The sequence below is a fragment of the Ictalurus furcatus genome, chromosome 2 (genome assembly GCF_023375685.1).
Source record: "Ictalurus furcatus strain D&B chromosome 2, Billie_1.0, whole genome shotgun sequence".
Taxonomy (NCBI): domain Eukaryota; kingdom Metazoa; phylum Chordata; class Actinopteri; order Siluriformes; family Ictaluridae; genus Ictalurus; species Ictalurus furcatus.
Window position 1 is genome coordinate 32,273,577 of NC_071256.1, and position 23,285 is coordinate 32,296,861.

The window sequence follows — 23,285 nt, forward strand, 5'->3', positions numbered from 1 at the left end:
ATGTTAAAATTAACTCCCTGTTTATGTGAACAACATAAATTTCTACCTTTACTGCAAGCCATGTTTATCCATTAAACATCTATTATGAACTTCATGCTTGAACACCCCTATACAACCACATGAGTTTCACCACCAATCACCATTAATTAGATTCACACCTATACACATGATGCAAAGCTGTTGAAAAGATATTTCTGTGAGGATGCCTCCAGCATTTCAGGTTATTATAGGTTTGGTATTTATAGTCAGAATTGGACAGGTCCATCCATAGATTTTAACCAGGTTGATCCCAATGTTAGTCACAGCCAGCTCACCTACAATTTAGGGCCCTGTAAGATATGTTCTCTCCTTGAGGAATGAGGGCTAACATGTGCTTCCTCTTCAACGTACATGGATGTAATGGATGCAACAGAATATGAATACATTATATAACAGATATGACATATAATGTGTTCTAATACAAATACAGATACAAATTGAGATATTAATAGGAGACGTGCTATTCATTTTTTAAGAAAGTTCACACAACCTCAGGTTGGGGCTAGAGGTGGGCATCCAGACTGGGATCACAGGAGTGGGAGATGTTTCTTTCATGCAGGTGCAAACAAGTTGTTAGATATGAAGCTCACAGGATAAATACAGGTAGCAGGTGGGGGTCCTTAGTAATTGCTGGTTCCGGGTCACAGTGGCTTAAAGAAGATTACTAGGTTGGTTACATTTTGAGAAATAAAACCAAATAAATTTGTTTAAAAATATCGTGGGCAGGTCCTTGTACCACTTATGTATGCAAGTGATGTAGTTGATGTCAAGGAACTGTCAAGAGATTCACAGAACATGCTGACAGTGCTGGAATTTCTACCTTTCTACCTTTCTACCTTTTTCAATGTTTGCCAGAGTTTCTGAGGGCATAGTGGAAAGGTTAATATTTAATAATAATAATAATAATAATAATAATAATAATAATAAACTATTGTTTAAGGCCATACCCACTTTGGGGCGAACTCCGAATACAGATACAGATAGTGTCGTTGTGTTACACCCCTATTCAGCTCCTCCAGGATTGTGCAATCACAGAAATGAACGCAAAATCAATGAAAATCTGCAATATTCGCAGCAGCATGCAATTTTTATAAATTACGGCAGATTGTCCACAGATTTGGGCCAAGATGCATCATGTAACATCATCACAACACGCATTCAGCCAAAACCCTCTCTGATTCACGTGTGTCGAACATGAGTACGGCTAAAAGGTCTCATTTACCAACAAACATCACTGCGAAAGGCCGTGCAAAACAATTTCATGCAATTGCAATTTCACCAATTCAAGTAGTTTTCCACAAAAAGCACACACAAAAAAAACTCTGCAAATCACATCACAAATTTTGTATTTTTGGGCACAACAATCACAAAAAAACCCCTCTGTGAAATCCTGTATGGACTGCCTATTGGCCACTTATTAAGCCATGACCTTTCAGCACTGTATGTTGCTGCTCTGTTTACACAACCAAACAGATGCCTGTAACTAGCATTGCTAGTAATACAGTGTGAATACAACCAATTCTTGGTAGAAAATGACAACTTGGGAGAGCCTACAAATATTTTTTTTATATGTAGCTATAGATAAAATCACAACTTGTTATGATAAACTATTTACCAAATGTAATTGTTTGTCGTTTATCTTCTAAAGCAGTTCAACTGACTAGATCTCTAAGGGAAGCCTTCTCTGTTTCTATTCCAGGATCAAAAGGATGCAGCTTCTGCAAGCACAGTCATGGTGCCAAAGACTGCTTCTTGGTGTGTTGGTGTGCTTGGACCGGCATAACCTTTTCTCTTTGTGCATGCATAAAGGAGGTAATGTTCTCTGTGTTCTCCCTGTATTGGATCAAGAGGGAGACTTCTTAGTTTGACACCCCTTGCTGGCAGGCAAATGTCATGCAGCAGGGGCGTGGAAATCAGGACACATGGAAGGGGAGGAAGTATTTCAGCGTGACACAGGAACCTTTCTTAAAATGTCAAGTCAATGTGAGCGGCTGAGCTACAGGTGCAGATCTGTGTGTGTAGGTGAAGGAACATGGTGTAATAGGAAACTGAGCAACAAAGATCTGTTATTCAGGTAAATGGAGCAAACAGAGATTGTAAAACGCCAGAGCTAGCTGCATAAACAGACACACTACAGTTACACGCTTTAGGCTATCTCAACTAAACTTAACAGTGCCCAAACTAATAAAAAGCATTAATTAAAACATTGTTGTAAGAATTCAATTGACATGTCTAACACAAATGCCTCTACAGACAAAACAGAAATAAAGTGCAGTTCAGTTTTATTTGCACAGCACTTTTAACAACAGACATTGTCACAAGGCAACTGTACATAAATCCAGATGTAGATTTAGATCCCTAATGTGCAAGCCACAGTGAGAGTGGCAATGAAAAACTCACGGAGTATATAAAAATAAATTTGTGATATAGCTGTAATAAATCAGAGATATTAGGATAACCTCTGATTATATGTTTGAAGTGTACACTCAGGATGAGCTTTTTTTTCTTTTCTGTGTCTGTGAATGATTAGGAATGGGTCACAGTGATCCCACACATACACAGAGTGACACAATCACATTTGCATCCTGCTTGTTTTCTGCAATTCACAAATCAGATTTGTTTTTCCATGTTCTTCTATGACCTGACTGCTTGTGTGTTTATCTAAGCTGCCACATTGTGAATATGTGCTATTGTGAAATAACACACACGTAGGCAAGATCCGGTGTGGAGAGTTTGTAGACTTACCTGCCGGACAAAGCTGTTTGAGGTTGTGTCAGATGAGGTACTGCCATCAGATCGCTTAAAGCGACTCTTCCTCTTTGCATATTTCCCCTGAGAGAAACAATATTAGACAGAAAGAGAAATGGGGGAAGTCAGAAATAATCCCTCAACACTCAAACATTAAAATACATGCAAAAACACTGTCTGTACTCCATGTCCTGTCTCCATGTCCAGATATGATTACCCATGATTACTCTCGTCTGCCAGTACACTGTGGTACCCTCTAATATTATTGGTCTGAACCGTGGCCAATGACCTGCTGGCCCTGGATGAGGCCATGTGCAGCGTTTGCGAATGCTAGACTCTGTCGCCATGGAGACCCGAGAAAGGCTAATTGGGTTTGGTGGCAATAAAAGACCTTTATGGAACAGACAGTAATGTAGCATCTCTCTCTCTCTCTCTCTCTCTCTCTCTCTCTCTCTCTCTCACACACACACACAAACAAATCACTTCATAATAATAGAGCAATTACAACATTGTTCTTTATGTTCCTTCTGACACACTCCCACATCTTCTGGCTTGCTTTTGCACATCTCAGAATGAATGACATGTAGGATTTATATCAAAATAGTGGCAAACATACAGAATAAAAGACCAGTAATCACTTAATTGGAATTAAAAATGAAAAAATCTGTCTCCATTAAGTCCTCTTGCTAGTAAATAACTCTTAAGCAAGTACAGAACATGTTACAGATGTCATGTGCACATGTACTAGACATTAGAGGAAACAGGCTCAAACATTCCCGTGTGACGGTTTCCCTTTTAGTAGCAAAATCAGTGATGGGCCTAGGACGCAAAACACAATGAAATAGGGAATTTGTTTCCTTATTAGTATTCCCATATTCTTCCCATCACTGTGCCTGCTTTTACACCTAAATAAAGATGGTTCCTGTGGAGATTATGTGAAATTCCTGATTAACCTCATTCAGCAGATCAAGTCATATCTACAGTAAAACCATTGCTTATTTCTGAATTTATTATGAGATGCATGGTATGCTATGTTCCTAATGCAGGATGGGTGGTGATCAGATGGGAGAAAAGGCCAACCAAATGTCAAGGGAAGGAGGAAGGATTTGTCACTATGGCAATGGGAGACTTCTTGTTAACAAACACCCACTGAGGCTAATTGGATAACTGGGAATGGGGGATGTGAACTGACGGGGAAATTATTTTGAAAGTTACACAATGAAATGCAGAGAAGACACGACAAGAAAAGAAGGGAAGGGAGCAGAACATAGAAAACAAAAGAAGCGGTTAGGAAAAAGAAGTGGAGATGAGAGAATAGAAGACAAAAGCAGACAAAAGAATAGACAAGAGACCAGATGAGAGGACAGAAGAAAAGAGAAGAATGAACAGGAGTGGAGAGGAGAGGAGAAGAGAGGAGACAGGAGGATAGGAGTTAAGAGGAGAAGAGGCAGAAGAAGGTAAGAGGAGATGGGAGACAAGGAAGAAATGACAGGACACAGAAAGAGGGGAGGCAGGAGAAGAAGAGCAGAGATAAGCGAATAGAAGAGGAGATAGGAGGAAAGGAGAGGAGACAGGAAAACACTCAGTAAGAGTGGAGATAATAGGAAAAGAGGCTAATGAAATGGAAAGGAGACAGGATGCTTGTAAAATGTTCCAAACAACGCAAACATGCATGGACGCTGTTCACAATTCGCAAATTTCTGCATGTGGTGTAAAGATATAAAAGGGACACAGAGATGTAGGCAGAGAAAATATGCGCAGTATCCCATTTTCTAATCTTTATATTATGGCTCATACAGCCTTAAGAGCACTTATGATTAGATCATCGTACGGTTCTTCTGATGACCACAAGTCCATCAATGTTCTAATACTCGCAATCACACACCATACACATACACCTAATCCAACCTACTTCACTACACACTCACCGATACAAAGGCATACATGCATGCACAAGAGCACGCACACATTAACACAACCAGCTTTGTAGTTTCTACCACCTCCTCCTCACATCTATGTATAGAAATGATTCAGATGTAGCACCTCTCTCTCTCTTACACACACACACACACACACACACACACACAGCATTATATAACATTTGAGGCATAAATATGGATTTAACAATCAGGGACGTCACTAAAATATGAGCATATATAGTGAAAACAGGATAATCAGAGAACTAATCTGAGAAACAGTCCTTAAGAGGCAGTAAGAATAACAATAAGAACATTTTATAAGGACAGGTTGCTTGATTTTCTTGCCTACGCAAGTGTAGTTTCTGGTATAACCCTGGCTTGTTGAAAATTTGGTTGCACTACTTTCAGTTATTCAGACTTTCAGAAATTAATGCACCTGCACTGACATGGGTAGAGTGGCACAATAGGAGGTACAGCATTCAAAATCTTGAAGGGAATTTACAAATCTACTTTGGCCCAAGATCACTGCAGATAGCAGAGCCTATACGCAGTCACAGAAACTCAGGCGATGGAGGGTATTATAAAGGAGGCACTGACGTTGGTGCACATCGGTCCCTCCATGTCTCAAGCAGTGGCAGGCGCTCACGATGGCCGATGTGAGAACAACTCATTGGATGGGTTTTTGTGGCACTCAATGAACAATGATGTCAGGCACACAAGATCTTCAAGGATGTGCACAATCAAGAACATCCTGGGATCTGCCCATAGGTTGACTAGAGTCATTATCCACACCTCACTTCCCTTTATCACACGTTGCAAAAAAATTTATTACAAATCTGCCCGTATCAAGAGGATTCAGAACCTACATTCATCACTTTTCTGAAGGCTTGTTAACTCATGCCTCTACATAAACTCCCCCTGGCCCAGGAAATAGCAGAAGCTATTTTCAGCAATGTTTTTCTGCACTAAAAGACTGTGTTTCAGATAGGAGAGTACAGTTCACTTTGCATGTCTTGAAAGCCTTCTACCAACAGTTAAGCATCAATGAAAGCCTCTTCTTAAGGGATCACTTACAGACAAATGGTCAGGTAGATTGCTTGAACCAGGAAATTGTTGTTGCTGGTTGTTTCTGAAAAAGTACTGCAGAAAAAAACCCCAATAAGACTGGAGTTGGAATACACTCAACATTCTCTCACCCATTTTTCTACAGGTCTCACCTCATTTCCATGGTCTGGGGAACCATCCGGGGTCCCAGCCATCAATGAGTGGATAATGAAAAATGAGCAAACTTTGGAGGCCGTATATGTTAAAACACAATGTAAAATGGTAAATGGCACACTTATATAGCGCTTTTACCCAAAGCACTTTACACTGTGTCTCATTCACCCATTCACACCCCAATGGTAGCAGAGCTGCCACGCAAGGCACTAACTTGCCATCAGGAGCAACTTGAGGTTCAGTGTCTTACCCAAGGACACTTCAGCATGTGGAGTCATCCAGGGCAGGAATTGAACCACCAACCTTACAATTAGTGGACAACCCGCTCTACCAACTGCGCCACAGCCACCTATGTGCAGTATGATATAACAGATGCTTCAAGCTGATCTCTCACACCAGCCCAGCTCACACCATCCCTGCCAGAAGATCTATGTCCTGAATACTATCATAGCTCTAGCTCTTTACCTCTTTTTTCCTTGGTTTTAGCATTTATAAGTCTAGTACATGCAACGACAAAATAAGACATCTTGCCATTGTTCTGCTCTGATTTGCTAATAACATGTTTAGACCCTTTGTTGTATGCTCACCCAATAGGCTGATCCTTTTGGTTTGTTGCCTCATGCTTGATCTTTTTTTACTCTTTCCTGCTCTACCATGCTGAGATTTTAATTATTCACACATACACACTCTTCACACATGGATCCTCAACTTCCTGAGTCTAGATTATTACAGTGCGTTACTGTTTGGCAAAACCCTTCTTAGTATAAACACAATGCCTGACCTAAACGGTGCATGTCACATTGACCTAAATGTGACAATCTGACTGAAATTCATAAATAGGCTACTCAACTTTTTTTTCTAAACACAACCGACTGAATTATCTTTCCGACAAACCCACTTGTTAAATGTTGACGTGTCATTACCCATAAATCCTCATATACTCAGGATGTCTGATATAACTAACAAAATACCAGCAAAGTGAATTTACTGCCATCATAGAGATGAGAAGTAGTCAAGAAATATGACACTTGCAACTTGTAAATTGTCAGTCCACACTATCCCACACCACTGAGAAAAAAAGGAAAACTTACTATCCACTGATTCCATAAAAATATAACTATTAATAATATTTTTACTCTTGTTTGTGATACATTGTGCTCAAATATACATCTGCACGGTTGATGTAGATTGCAGTATAGAAATAGAATCTGTGACATGAAACATAATTTGGTGAACAAACACATTTGTGTATGTTTGTGTGGCATATTTATGTTTATTCTGGTTTGCCATTTTAGAGTAACAAGTATTCAATTATTACCTTACAAACATTTTGCTCTGCCTTTTGCGAGCTGCACAATCGATTCATTGTTAGAGATTATGAAGTTAAATAATAAACATAGAGAAAGTGGAATTTTATGATTGGAATGAATCTCTATGGAGTTACTCTTCACTCATGTGCAAGTGAAAAATAAATAGGCACGGTGCACAAAAAGGTGGATGGAGTCATTTGTCTCACTGAGCTGGCATGGACTGAAATGATGGTTTAAGTGGAAATACACCTTTTCCAAAAATATGCAACTACAATACTTTAGAAACATTTTTGGAGTGATTTAGACTTTCGGCCATTTTGTCCACATTCATCATTGACCTTCTGCCTGTTTTCCCAGTTATGCCTTTGGATCTCTCCTTCAGCTGATCCTGGTACTTTTAAACACATGTCTGTTTTTCGACTACAGCTGTGAATTTTGGATGAATTTTGGTTCATCTCAGTGTGTTTGTGTCCCTACCACTAATTTATCTACATAAAATCTCAGAGAGAGACAAGAAAAAAAAATTATTTGTCATTTCTACCACTAAAATATTGATGTAAAATATATGAGACAGAGAAAACAGAAAACACATTTGTTGTAAGTTCCAGTTCAAGTGCCATCTTGAAAAACAAATCTAGGTTACTGCCTTGTAGCGGTGTATAGTGCCACATGGCACAATATGATTTCGATTCTTTAGGCAACAATTACATTTTTGATGACACCACTGAATCTGATACAATACGACATGATTTCAATTCAGAGGGTGATGATTCAGTATTTCATGATATCTCTGAATTTGCTATGATATGATATGATTTGATATGATACATCATATGACACAATTCAGTTTAGTAGCCTCCGATTAATATGTGACCAGGCTATGAGTGACAGGCTGATTAACTAACTGGCATATTAAATAATTTACAGTTTAAAAATATGGATTTTTTTTACATACAATTTTTCTGTATGTCCTTTTTTAAAAAAAATGTTTTTAATAAAATTTATTTATAATCAATCATACTGGCTACATCAACAGACATGAAAATTCTGAAAATACAGGGTGTCTCAGTGTCCCAAGTCTCCATACATAGGGGAAATGAACAATTTTACGCAAAATGTCTTTTTTACGCAAAACGTATTGAAATCATTCTCATGGCTGGATCGGAAAGCTGTTGTAAGGTTGCGATGGGAATGCAGTTACATGTACAGATGTATTAGCACGAGTTCATCATGTGTGGGAGAGACGACTCCATGTGTGTTTACAAAGAAATGGCAATCGTGTATAGGATGTTTAGTAAACAAAGATACAATTTGCTAAAAAGTGTTCTTTCCCCCATGTATGGAAACATTTGGGACACCCTGTAATATTGCTGAATTCTTATGCTTTATGTTTGTATTTGTGCCATGATCTTTAAAATACAGACTATGACTAATATTGTGAAGCTTTCATACATATATAACACATATAAAACATGGTAACAAAGTAAAACATCAAATAATGTCTTAATAATGTGTTTTCAATGTCTGTGTGTGTGTGTGTGTATGTGTATATATATATATACACACACACATTGAAAACACATTGTTAACACATTATTTGATGTTTTACTTTGTGAATTTAATTTATTTTTGAAAATATACACTCATTTCAAATCTGATGACTGCAAGACACTCCAAAAAAGTTGGGACAGTCAACCGTTTACCACTGCGTAACATCACCTTTTCTTTTAATAACACTTATTAAGCGTTTGGATGCTGAGTGAAGACACCAGTTGGATAAGTTTAGCAAGTGGAATTTTCTCCCGTTCATCCGTTATGCATTTCTTCAGCTGTGCAACTTTACAGGGCTTTTGTTGCCTTATTTTGCACTTCATAATGCGCCACACATTCTCAGTCGGAGACAGGTCAGGACTGCAGGGAGGCCATGCTAGCACCCGCACTCTCTGCTTATGCAACCATGCGCTTGTAATCTGGGCAGAATGTGGTTTGGCGTTGTCCTGCTCTGGATGGCAGCGTATGTTGCTCCAAAATGTTCACGTATCTTTCTGCATTAATGGTGCCCTCACAGATGTGGAAGTTACCCATGCCATGGGCACTGATACACCCCCATACCATGACAGACACTGGCTTTTGGACTTGACGCTAATAACAGCTTGGATGGTCCTTTTCCTCTTTGGCCTGGAGAACACGACGGCTCTTTTGTCCAAAAACTATTTGAAATGTTGACTCATCAGACCACAAAACATGATTCTACTGTGCTATTGTCCATCTTAGATAAAACGGAGTCCAGAGAAGTCGGTCATGCTTCTGGGGCGCTTCTGGACAGTGTTGATGTATGGCTACTGCTTTGCATAGTAAAGCCTTAACTTGCATCTGTGGATGCTGCGGTGAATGGCGTTGACTGACGGAGGTTTTCCAAAGTATTCCCGAACCCATGTCAGGATATCCATTACAGACTCATGACGGTTTTTAAGACAGTGACGTCTGAGGGATCGGAGATCACGCGCATTCAGAAGTGATTTTCAGCCTCGCCCTTTACACACAGAGATTTGACTGGATTCCTTGAATCGTTTAATTATATTGTACACTGTAGAAGGTGAAATGCCCAAAATTCTACTGATTTGTCTTTGGGGAATGTTGTTCTCAAAGTATTGGATTATTCGCTGATGCATCTGTTGGCAGATTGGCGAGCCTCAACCCATCCTTGCTCTTGAAGGACTAGGCCTTTTATGGAGGCTCCTTATTTACTATGATTACACGATTCCCACACCTGTTTCACATCACCTTCTTATTTTAACTCGTTACATTGCTATTAATCCTAAATTGCCCCGTCCCAGCTTTTTTAGAACTTGTTCTATGCATCAATTTCAAACTAAATGTTTATCTTCAAAAAACTATGCAGTTGATTAGCTAAAACATCAAATACCTTGTCTTTATACATTTTTATGTTTAAATACAAGTCAAAGTACATTTACAAATCACTCCTTTTTCTTTTTATTAACATTTTCCATACTGTCCAAACTTTTTCGGAATTGCGGTTGTAGATTTAAAGCCTGTTTGGCTGGTTGCTGAATCTATTTTAATCCAAACCTCAATAACTCAGCCTTTAAATAATGTTAAAGTTCAGGAGTAAAAACTACTACGGCTCCAATAAATAGCCCAAATATAATAGAACATGTTTAAACAATGAGCCTAGTTTTCGAATCGTTGGAATAAGAACATGTTCTGATGGGGTCCGTGAAATTTTTATTTTATTTACAGTTAAATGCCTTCCTGGGTGCAAAAATTTGCTTGTCAGAAATCTCAGAAAGTCAAATTTGGGATGCTAGGTAAGAAAATGGGCTCAGGTCCTGGTTTCAATAGGCTATGTCTAAACTAATTGTGTGTGTGCGTGTGTGTGTGTGTGTGTAAACAACTACGCTTTCCGGTGCACGTGGGCGTGGTTATAATGAAGCCGGAATAATGAATGACATCATTCCTCTGTCTAGAACGCGACCAGAATCTCTAAAGGATTATCACAGTATGAAAAAGTGAAGAATTTGAAAAGGAAAAAAAGTATTTTATTTTATTTTATTTTTTAAAAAAGTGAAGATTCACATGACAATAGCTTAGAGTATAGCTTAGATTGTGAGGTTTAGAATATAAGCCTGCATACAGGCTATAATAGACGAATATTGCCAAAAGCCAAATAAACAGAAGAAAATATATGGAGTTAATGAAAATGTAGGTTATGAAGAAATGATAACACGTTGGTTTATATAACGGGGTTATGCAACAGGAACCTGAAGAGAAATGAAGGGGGAAAAAAAAAATCTCCATAACTAGGATTTGCAATATTACAACCCCATTTTAAGCATCTTTATATTCGTTTACTAACACTTTAGCCAGACATTTGAGTTGTTGTTGGATCATATTGTAAGAGAAAACACACTGTAGTTTATTTTCTGCTTTAAAAAATTTAAAAACAGCCGATAGTGACTGAGAATATCTATCAATATTCTAGGCTATAATACCAAATTGTAACCAAGTGACATGCATGTCGGGTTAAATCCCATTTAAAACCTATCCAGTGGAGTATTTGTGTACTCGCAGCAGGTGTGAAGTGTTTTCTCCGCGTTTTATTTCCTCCTTACCTGCGCGTGCGAGCCGTGGTGGTCGAACATGTCCATCTGGATTTCCTGTGTCGAGGTGGAAGGCGTCCTGGACATCCCTTTCTGTACCATTGAGTTTAGCTTCAAGAACGGTGTCTAATGTTTCATTTACACTGCGATACCTTGTCTTTTCTTTCCATTCATTGTCAAAACATGTTTGTTTCAGGTTAAACCGTTACACCGTCTTTAGGTAGCTATAGCGACTGTATGGCTGTTCCTGCGCGCGACCAGTACGCTCACTCTGAGCTCGAGCTTGCCGTCGTTAGGCGGACTGGCCACGCCCCGTCCTTTCTCCTCCTGTCAATCAATCACACGCTCCTTCATCCCGACATGCACACACTGTGTGTGGGGCATCTTTAAGTGCGTGTAGTGGGGACGCTCACTGGGAAACGGATTATTTTCTTGGATGCATATGAATATATAAGATAAGATACACAGACACAAGTATTAAATTGAATCACACTTCCAGGGTTGATGGTTCAATTCCCTCTACACACACTGGTTTCCTATACCAAGTCCAAAGACGTGCCTTGTAGGCTGATTTCCAAATGGTTCTTAGTGTGTGAATGTGTGTGTGATTGTGCCCTGTGATGGGTTGCACCCCGTCCAGGGTGTCTCCAGCCTTGTGCCCTGAGTCTCCTGGGACAGGCTCCAGGCTCCCCTGCGACCCTGTGTAGGATAAGCGGTAAAGAAAATGGATGTATGGGTACAGTAGGACAGACAAAAAGACAGGAGGTGAAAATGTGCATGTACAATTGCATGCATGTAAACAAGTGTAAATGAAACAATGTGGTACAGTAAGACAATAGGATGAATATATTTTATTTTACATACAGCAGAATTTTACAGTAAAATCTAATCAGGCAGCCATGTCATACAGGTCAGCTTCAGATAATTTTCAGAATTTGGTTGTTTGTAACCAAACATCATCTTTTTCCCGTCTTTAACTGTCCAGTTTTGTGCCCATTATAGCCTCAGATTCCTGTTCTTGGCTGACAGGAGTGGAACCTGATGTGGTCTTCTAGCATTGTAGCCCATCTGCGCTAAGGTTTCAAATGTTGTGCATCTGTGATGCTTTTCTGCTCACCACGGTTGCAAAAAAGTGGTTATTTGTGGTTACTGTAGCTCTGACAGCTAGCCATTCAGTCTAACCATTCTTAACAGTCTAGCCATTCTCTTCTGACCTATCTCATCGACAAGGTTTTTCTGTCCACTGAACTACCTCTCATACCTGGATGCTTTTTCTCCTGCACCGTTCTGTGTAAACTCTATAGAAGAGAGGCGTCCAATCTTGTCCGGAAAAGGATGCAGGTTTTCATTCTATAAGCAGAAGCCACACTTGAGTCTTATTGAAAGCCAAGCTCGGCTGATTAAACAGGTGGACTCAGGTGTGGCTACAGCTTGATTGGAACAAAAACCTGCACCCACACCGGCCCTTTGTGGATAAGATTGGATATCCCTGCTCTAGACTGTTGTGCATAAAAACCCCAGGTGTGCAGCATAAATAGTCGACCTAGCTCATCTGGCACCAACAACCATGCCACAGTCAAAAATGGTAAATGGTCTGCACTTATATAGTGCTTTTATCCAAAATGCTTTACACTGTGTCTCATTCACACACACACATGGTAGCAGAGCTGCTATGCAAGGTGCTAACTTGCCATGGGGAGCAATATGGGGTTCAGTGTCTTGCCCAAGGACACTTCAGAGTCATGTGGGCAGGGAATCAAACCGCCAACTCTACAATTAGTGGACAACACACTCTACCACCTGAGCTACAGCCACCCCAAAGAGCACAGTGCACTGGGAATGGCCTAAACCACAATTTTTAAATGTCCCTGGCAAAAACTACATCATTGATATGCAAGAAAAATTCTTGTGCAATAATGTTATGAGCACTTTATTCCATTTACGTGGAATATGGCCTTTGTTTGTAATATGCACTTAAATTATTATATGTAATAATTATATGTAATAACTGTATACGTTGACAAGTCCATAATTTCGTTGTATGTTTGTACATTGTCAATAAAGAGATCAAATCAAATTAAAAAAAAATCTAATAAAAATCACAGGAAAAAATGGCAGAAATGGCAGCACTGTGAGTAATGTCTGTGAATTCTGCCTCTCAGTTCCTCAAGCATGGCTACAGCACTCTCATTCATAATTGGTCTAGACTAGAACTAGAGATGTGCATGGGACTGTTTATTTGATTTGATTTATTTTTTTAAATGCCTGCTAACTTAGTCATTATTTTTGTTTGTACCTCCCTGTGATATTTTCAAGCAAATTTATTTGGTTCTAAAAAAAATATATATTTTAAACCAACACTGCCCTGACAAAGCAGTTACTAAGGATGAATGAACACTGCAGTGTAATGAACATGGTCTTTGTTTGTTCCTTATGAAAGTAAAAACCTCCCAATCACACACACACACACACACACACACACACACATATATATATATATATATATATATATATATATATACTTACTTATTTATAAATATATAATAACTACTAATACAACAATCAAGACCAATTTGAATACACCATGTTGGATTATTATTTAAATTGGAATTCTAACAAATTTCCTGGAAGGATTCACACACTTTCTCCGTAAGGCATCATGCAGTACACACTCCTCTTCATCGAGCAGAGCAAGTGTTAAATGCGCTGCCTGCTTTAAACTCGCTTTCCCATGATGCTTCGCAGCAAACGTTTACATTTATACCATTTATAGTTTGCTTGGGGGTTAAATTCAATTTTCGGCTCTTGATATTAATATTATCTTAAAGGTATTCTTTTATGACTTCATTCAGAATTAAATATTTAAATTTCAACAGTACGACAAGGTTTTCTCTCACAAGTAGCCATGGTAATCAAAGTTCTGAGAGCATTGTGTTTTTAGCCCCACCTCTTGTAATGGTACAACCCAAGTATCTCATGTAAACTGTTGCTGTTTACAGTTTTGCGCTTCTCCTGCAACCATGAGGTGAGAATAATGTTTTTAAAAGATTTGTTTGAAGTTAAATCACAGGAAGCAGTGTGTGTTATAGAGTCTGGATATTCGGATGTATTAGGACTGGCCTCTCAAATATATCGTAAGCGATAATTGTAATGGGTCATGCAGTGTAAACAACTACAATATCGCCATTTTGTCAGGAAGTCAGCTGTCACACTGAGTAATTCTCAAGATAGGTGGCATATGTTTATTTTGAATAAAATGTCAGTCATCATCATTTTATCAAGTTGTCACGTGAAGTTTAGTTTTTAATGTTGTTTTATTGCTAGACGTTCACTATAAAACAATTGAGTCCAGGCCTTGGTCAGGAGACATGAAGTACAAGAAGAAAAACAACAGCGTGATAGTCATGCTTTTAGTCAAAGTTATTGACATCATTAGCACAAATAAGTAACAAATATATTAAGCGTTATTTTGCGCTTAAACATACAGGGGTGTTTTATATATATATATATATATATATATATATATATATATATATATATATATATATATATTTGTTTTAATACAACATGTTGTATTAAGGATCTTGGACTCACTCATTAAGGATCTTGGACTCACTCCTTTGTACAAAACAATTCAGGATACAGGTTTTAAATAGGATTTACATCCAGAGACTTGGATATTGCAAGTCTCTGGATATCGATTTTGTGCCACCTTGTATATATTCATTCATTCATTCAGCTTCTTAATCCTGGGCAGAGTTGAGCTGGATCCGAAGCTTATCCTGGGCACAATGCGGGAACACATACTGGATGGGGCGCCAGTCCATCACGGCGTACTGTGCACACACATTCACACCTAAGGGTAAATTAATCACCGATCGACCCCCTGGCATTTTTTGGGGAGGTTGGAGGAAACCAGGAATCCCACAAAGGCACATGGAAAAACCTGTGAAACTCTGCACTAAGGCTGCAACTAACGATTGTTTTGATAATCGATTAATCTGTTGATTTATTTCTTTGATTAATCGATTAGTTGGATTAAAAGGCCAAATTTTATTTTCTGTTGTTTTTTTGTTGTTGTTGAAAAAATGTTTTCACATTCTGCCTGATGTTGTCCTTCGAGCATTGTGCAAACTGAAGGCTATGGAAACAGTATTAAATGTATCTATGTGGGCTATGCTATACATTGTGCGAAGGATTTAAAAAAATATTAACATTATATTTCGAAAACAAAAACTAACTGATTGTCCACAAGCTTTAAAGCAGAAGTTAGATCACTAGATTAAAATCGCTAAAAAAGAAAAACAAAAGCACAAACTAAGTGTTAACTGGTAAAAGGTTGATTGTTCTGCAGTAACTCACACATTCACTCGTTTGTTTCTAAATATAGCTAAATAAATATCGCATCAAACAACATATTTGATCAAAATTTTAGTCAGAAATTTTAGTTATTGCGCTTCCTTTCTATTGCGCGCTGTTTGATTGACGTGTATGCGTGGACTCGCGCTAGTTCAGTGAAGTTTAATGGAGACTCGCTCGCTGTCAGGACGAGTCTTTATGTAAAATGGAAATACTGGTGTGAATTTCTAACATTTACAGATAAGGATATAAACGTAAAAATGTCATTTCTGTGCTGAAGAAAACATGTCTGGAACAGATTAAACAGCACACGCATCTGTCACAGCGTCTGACACGACAAGCCACGTTAATACACTCACGGGTTTGTTTGACACACTTAATATAAAACATTCTCATATTTTGGACGACCTGGATCATGCACTTTTCCCGCAGGAGCTTAGTCTGTGACCTCTACTGTTTCTCAGATGTGTTTTATTCATAGAAATGCATTTTTCACCATTGTGAAGTGACGTCACTGACGCGACTAATCCATAATGAAATTCGCTATCGATTATTTTAATTATTGATTTTATCTATTAGTTGTTGCAGCCCTACTCTGCACAGACAGTAAAATGAACTCCGGGTTGAACTGGGGATCTTGTATATCCCTAGACTGCCAAGTCTTAATCTTCCAGCAGAGGTAACAAAGTTTTGGGTTAAAATATTATGGCATGTAGTGGAATTTGTGAGGTTGCCAAGTTTCACAAGGGCCCCTGGACCATTCAGTCATCCACCACCATACTCATGGGTCCAGCTCCTGGAAATTTTTCAAATGTTCCAGATTGTTAACCTTTTTATTTTTATTTTATTATGGTTCTGATTGAGCTTAGTGGTATTTTAAAGTCTGCATGTGTTCTTTAATATTCACTGAATTGTTCAGATCAACAACCATACGCCTCTTGGTGCTGCAGGTATCAGTATGTCCTACTGCATGAAAAAAACAGAAAGGCTTATTTGTTTGAAATTAAAACCTTATTCTGGTTCTCACCTTTCTTTCTGCAGTATGCTCAGGCTTCAGAAGAGGTTGGCATCCAATGTCTTGCGCTGTGGTAAAAAGAAAGTGTGGTTGGACCCAAACGAGACCAATGAAATTGCCAATGCAAACTCCAGTAAGCAAGTCAGATCTTTTTAAAGTCTTCTAAATCCAAATACTCTTATGAAAGATTGATATCATCACACCAGTTGCTGCAAGGTGTTACATCTTAACGTCCAGTCTACATGCCTCTTCTTTAGGGCAGCAGATTCGTAAGCTGGTGAAGGACGGACTGATCATTAAAAAGCCCGTAACGGTTCACTCCCATGCCCGCTGTCGCAAGAACACACTGGCTCGAAGGAAGGGCCGCCACACAGGCATTGGTAAGCCAAGATGGTGTTCGTTACTTATAGCTTAACAAAATGTTTATCTTTTTTGTAGATCTATACTCACCGTCCACTTTATTAGGAACACTTGCAAGTTCATGCAAATATCTAACCAGTCATGGTTATGACTGATGATGCCAATCATTTGGCAGAAGCACACCGCAAAAAATATCATGCAGGCACAGTTCAAGAGATCATGTTCGAGAGTTAAGGTTTGCATTAAAAATCAGAATGAAGAAAAAATGTGATCTCTGTGACTTTAACCATGGCATGGTTATTGGTGCCAGATGGGTTGGTTTGAGTATTTCAGACACAACACGAGTCTCTGAGATTACATAGAGTGGTCTGAGCTGACAGGAAGTCTACAGGAACTCAAATAAGCACTCTTTACAACCGTGGTGAGCAGAAAAGCATCTCGGAAACATACAACACGTCAAACCTTGAGGTGGATGAGCTACAACGGGACAAAACCACATCCGATTCTACTCCTGTCAGCCAAAAACAAGAATCTGAGGCTATCATGGGCACAGACTCACCCACACTGTACAGTTGAAGATCAGGTGATTTTTTTTTTCTCCTTCTTCTAATCTGTCCAGTTTGGCTGAGACTCTGCCCATGATAGCCTCAGATTCTTGTTCTTGGCTGACAGGAGTGGAACCTGATTTGAACATGCAGGTGTACAGGTGTTCGTAATGAAGTGGATGGTGAGTGTAGTTACTCCATATTGATAGTCCTGTGCAGGCAGTATATTACATACAATTCACTATTAAATACTCTTCATATCAAATACACAGCTTTACCCTCTCATCTGTATCATAAGAACCAACAATTTTGTAATATTTGTAGTAGCCTAGCTTTCTCATACATTTCATCAATGCTAATTAAAATGCACAATGCTCCATCTAGTGGTCATTAGTTGCAGGTTCAGGTGAAATATTTTAGCACCTTATGGGTCACCTGCCGACATATTTAACTATCTCAGATACATTCACCTTATAGTTCAAGATAAAACAACAGGTGTATTCCAGCAGTTGAGGGAATATTACTGTCAACGCATAATATGGTTGCTGTTGCGATTTTAAGACTATTAAATCTGTCACTGTGTCTGAAAGTGCATGTTTATAAGGTTGAGTTGATGTGGAATGAACAGGTAAGAGGAAGGGCACAGCAAACGCTCGCATGCCAGAGAAGCTGTGCTGGATGAGACGGATGCGAATTCTGCGCAGGCTGCTCACACGCTACAGAGAGGGCAAGAAGATCGACAGACACATGTGAGTCTTTAGTTTTTTAAAAAAAAAAAAAAAACATTCTAACTTTGTGACTACATTAACTGCAGAGTTGTTAGGGATTTACAACTAAAATATGGATTCATAGAACCAAGATTTTAAACACAGACTCTTAGAAAACATAAATCAGCTGCCACCCTACAAGGAATTTATTTATTTATTTATTTATTTATTTATTTAAAATTAGAACTTTATTATACTAAGTATAAATTAATTATACTAAATGTTAGTTTTAGGCACCCAGTGTGATTGGTTGAATAAATGGTCTGCACTTGTATAGCGCTTTTTTAACTTTAGCGATTCTGCAAAGCACTTTAAACTGTTTCTCATTCACCCATTCACACACACACTCATATACCAGTGGTCCAATGGTAGCACAGCTGTTATGCAAGGCGCTAGCTTGCCATCGGGAGCAACTTGGGGTTCGGTGTCTCGCCCACTTCGGCATGTGGAGTCACGTGGGCTGGGAATCGAATAACCCGCTCTACTACCTGAGCCACAGCTGTCCCTTGAATGGGTTGAATAGGGTTCTAGCCTTCCTGTTATATACGATAACACGTTTTTCCACCAAATTTTTATAGTTTCACTGACCACAGGGTGCTAAGTGGTATCAATGTTCACATTACTTAAAGCTGTTCCTAATATATCAGAATCATTAACCATAACTTCATGAATACATAGATAAATAAATAAATAAATAGAATACATAAATAAATAAATAAAAGAAAATACATGTGTTAGAAAAGATAACATCTTGTAGCTTTTGGTCATATTCTGAATAAGTGTTTCTTCTTCTTCTTCCTCTTCTTCTTCTTCGTCTTCTTCTCCTTATTATTATTTTAACTGTGACCACTGAGTAATGTTATAACCTACAGTTGTTTTTGTGAATGTCTATTTACCTTTTAGCATTTTATGTGGTAACATATCATGCATATAATTATTCTTGCCGCTAGGTGGCAGACAAAACACAAGAGCTGTTCGTTTGCAGGTTGGAGAAAATTGTTCATGATACTACGAGGGAATTTTACTCTGAAGGCGGAGTATAAAGACAGATTGTCTTTGCACTCTGTTGCCTGTTGTGCTGAGGTGTAGGATAATTAAGCTTACAGAGTAGTTGCTAGTCTATAGACTTGGCAAAATGTCTTTTTTTCACTCTTCTGTAATAATATTGTGGAACTAGTTTTTGTGGTGGAAAAATGGGCAGATTTTAAAAATAGATAGATCTGTAACAAGTTTTGTAGTTTCTTCACTTGGCTTTTTTTTCCTTTGCACTGTAAATTGTTATGCAGCGTCATGAAAAAAAATATTTGCCCCCTCCTGATTTCCTCTATTTTTCCATATTTATCACAGTAAATGATTTCAGGTCCTTATAAAAAATGTAAGCTTTTTAAACAATCATTCCATTTATTGAAGGGAAAGGGTCATGCAACAACTGCATCACCCATGTAAAAATGTAACTGCCCCCTAAGCTTAAAACCTTATCTGGTTGTTCCAACTTTATCAGCAACTTTTATAACTCCCATACCAGTTAACACTTAGTGTGTCCTTTTTTTTTTTTTTTTTTTTAGCATTTTGAATATGGTGGGTAATAATATTGCTGGGTAATTCAAGTTTCTATTGTTTAACTAAGGAGGCAGTTACTTTTTCACACAGGGCCAGTTGGTGTTGCATAAATTGTTTCCTTCCATAAATGAAACAATCATTTAAAACAGTATTTTGTGTTAACTCCGATTGTCTTGTATTAAATTTTGTTGGAAAATTTGAAACAATTAAGTGTGAAGTCAAAAAAATTGGGGGTAAAAAGTTTTTCGTGGCACTATATAAAAGCCGCAGAACACAAGAGGGCGTGTTTTATAATGGATAATGCCATGACTGGTTTGCTCCCAGTGAAAGTATAATATGGAAACACTCCAATATGTATAACTGTGTCTACCTTCTCAGGTACCACATCCTGTATCTGAAGGTGAAGGGAAATGTGTTCAAGAACAAGCGGATATTGATGGAACATATTCACAAGCTCAAAGCCGACCTGGCTCGCAAGAAACACCTGGCGTAAGTGTAAAATGCAACCACTTTCTCTGGTTTATGGCACACACACACATATACACAGTCATGTGAAAAAATAAGTACACCCCATGGAAATTTTGGAAAGTTTTATATATATTTGGACAAGCAAACATTTGATCCTCTTTGAAACAGTGCCTATTAATAAAGTTGATATACTCTATCTAATTACACACACATAAAATTGACATTTTGTAGTAATTTTCACAATTTAGATTAACAAAAAAAACCTGATCATTCACATGGAAATAGTACGTACAGCCCTATGTTTATCACACCTTCCAATCCATAAAATTAGAATCAGGTGTTGAAGATTTGGTGCCAGTGATTAGAACCTGCTTAGGGAGTGCAGGTGGAACCTGTCTTTTTTTATATACCCCTCTCATATCTAGTGTCTGGTGTTCCCTTTGTTATTGAGGTGTGTGGTGTCATCATACCAAGATCTAAAGAGGTCTGTAAGGCCTTCAGAAAAAAGGTCTTGGATGCCTATGAGTCTGGCAAGGGATTTAAAAAGATCTCCAAATTATTTGAAATACATCATTCCACTGTGAGGAAAATCATCTACAAATGGCGTAGATTTGATCAGACCGTCTGCCAATTTGAGCTGTCTGGCTGGTGCAAAAAGAAGTCTCTAAGAACCCCAAAATTTCATCACAGGATCTGCTTGTAACTGTTGGTGTGAAAGTGCATGCTACTACAATTAGAAAGAGATTGCAGAGATTTGACCTGCATGGAAGGCGTGTCAGAAAAAGCTTTTGCAAGACTACAGTTTGCTAATGAGCATATAGGCAAAGACCAGGCCTTTTGGAATAATGTGCTGTGGACAGACGAATCAAAGATAGAGTTGTTTGGTCACAGTAACAGCAGACATATTTGGTGCAGACCAAAGACAGCTTTTCAGGAGAAGCATCTCATACCAACGGTGGTGGAAATGTTATGGTTTGGGGCTGCTTTGCTGCTTCAGGGACTGGACAACTTACATTCATTACATACATGGGGCGTACTGGCCATCAGGAGGAAGTTCACGAATGTTCCTGCTTCATGATGCTACCACTCAGTGGTCAGATTGGTGCAGTAGTGTTGTGTTACACAGTGTTGTAGAATAAATGATTTAAAATATTTTTTTATTTTATTGTAAAACGTAGTTATTTTATATGTTGGGATCTAAACTAGCCGTGTGTTGTCGGACTGGGGGGGGGGGGGGGGGGGGGGCTTCCAGTACAATTTTTTTCATTTATTTAAAAAAAATCCAAAAACTGAGTGTTACAAATATAAACTTAAGATTAAAACTTTACACAACTGTTTGTCCAATTATATACGACTAGAAAGAACCCAATACACACAGACACACACCAGAAAATATATTATTCATTTAGAACTTGCAGTTACACCACTGACCACTAGGGGTCCGCGGAAACACTGCACTAGACGGTAGCGTACACAGTGTATAGTTTAAGTGTATAGTACTTCATTTGGGACACAACTGTAGTATTTACTCTCCGAAGCGTGTTTTCGAGCAGAAGTAACGTAGTGAGTAAACGTACCGCACGCAGACCAACTAATCGATAATGAGATTCCTTGACCACAATGTTCATAATCGATTATTAGCGATTTTATCGATTAGTTTTTGCAGCTCTAGTGTGTTGTAATACTAGTTTTGAACAAATACAAGGGACCCACTATAAAGCAAATTCCTTTTTATGTCCTCATTCAGCCCCTGCTGCGAATACAGCTACCTGGCAAGACATGTTAATAATGTTAATAGGAGGTCGTCTAACAAACCTGTAATAGACATTAGAGTAGTACAAGAAAGCTAAGCGATCCAAAGCCAGATTCCACCTTTTCTAAAATAGCGTTTCTGATGGTATGGTTTTACAGCTCATTTTTTCATTCCTTCTTTCTGTAGTCACCAAGCAGAAGCTCGTCGCTCAAAGACGAGAGAGGCCCGCAAAAGGCGAGAAGAAAGACTTCAGGCCAAGAAGGAAGAGATCATCAAGAACCTCTCCAAAGAAGATGAGACCAAAACCAAAAAATAAGTTTTCTTATTCTCTTTCCTTCTACATGTAATCCTCTGTTATACAAAATCAATTGATTTAAAATAAACATACAGTTGAAAACTTTTCATTTTGGTCTATGTTTTTTGGGGTTTTAAAGACAATATGTCACTGTTTCATAATTGTTCATAATCTTCACATCAGTATCACATGAGTACTGTAAAATGTGTGTCAGCCTAGAAAAACCTTTCACATGATCAATATTTTCTACTATGTATAGTTCTGAAAACTACATGCCTGAACTGATATATTATACTCTTGTGCATGTATCACAACCAGAAGTAAAGTGCTAGCATTTTCAAGTCCGGTTATGCTTAAAAGTAAAAAGGGAGAAAATCACATTTAAAGATTTCTTTCAAATCCACTGAATGATGCCCCACATACCTAGACATTTATAACCTAATCTATGTATGGAAAAAAAAAAACATACGTGTGTACACAATGTGCAGTGGAATTTGAGGTTTGAAAATTCCTTAAAAATGTAAAAATTTTACATCATAGATATCTTGACATCATCCTAACCGGATTTGATATGAATCGAATGAACCATCTAGGAGAAGTATTTAAAAGTTTAGTACTTGTCAAAATGCAAAATGGTTTTTGTAACGCATTTGTAATTTGTAAGAAAACCATAATCCTACCAAATTTGGTGCATATAGTTAAAATTGGATGCTCATTGAAGAAAAATGTTACAGACGGCAGTAGTAGCTCACTGGTTAAAGACATTTGACCACTGATCCACTGAATCACAACACTGCCTAGTTGCCAC

General features: G+C 38.3%; 2 protein-coding genes across 5 annotated transcripts in view; one reads left to right on the top strand and one right to left on the bottom strand.

Annotated features, from left to right (window-relative positions):
* The window catches only part of cacnb1 (calcium channel, voltage-dependent, beta 1 subunit), a 35,523-nt gene extending 23,839 nt beyond the window's left edge, over window positions 1-11,684 (bottom strand). For all 4 annotated transcript variants that reach the window (XM_053614985.1, XM_053614976.1, XM_053614967.1 and 1 more), the window contains exons 1-2: window positions 11,368-11,684; window positions 2,785-2,871 (exon numbers count right to left, since the gene is read on the bottom strand). In XM_053614985.1, coding sequence (XP_053470960.1) covers window positions 2,785-2,871; window positions 11,368-11,457 — 177 coding nt within the window. In that variant the 5' untranslated portion in view covers window positions 11,458-11,684. The remainder of the gene's footprint in view (window positions 1-2,784; window positions 2,872-11,367) is intronic.
* Window positions 11,685-14,252: 2,568 nt separating this feature from the next.
* rpl19 (ribosomal protein L19) lies at window positions 14,253-22,586 on the top strand. Its single transcript, XM_053615069.1, has 6 exons — window positions 14,253-14,380; window positions 16,756-16,862; window positions 16,987-17,109; window positions 18,263-18,383; window positions 20,340-20,450; window positions 22,369-22,586. Exons 1-6 carry the CDS (start codon window positions 14,376-14,378, stop codon window positions 22,496-22,498), a joined length of 597 nt encoding a protein of 198 aa, XP_053471044.1. The 5' UTR covers window positions 14,253-14,375; the 3' UTR covers window positions 22,499-22,586.
* Window positions 22,587-23,285: the final 699 nt, after the last annotated feature.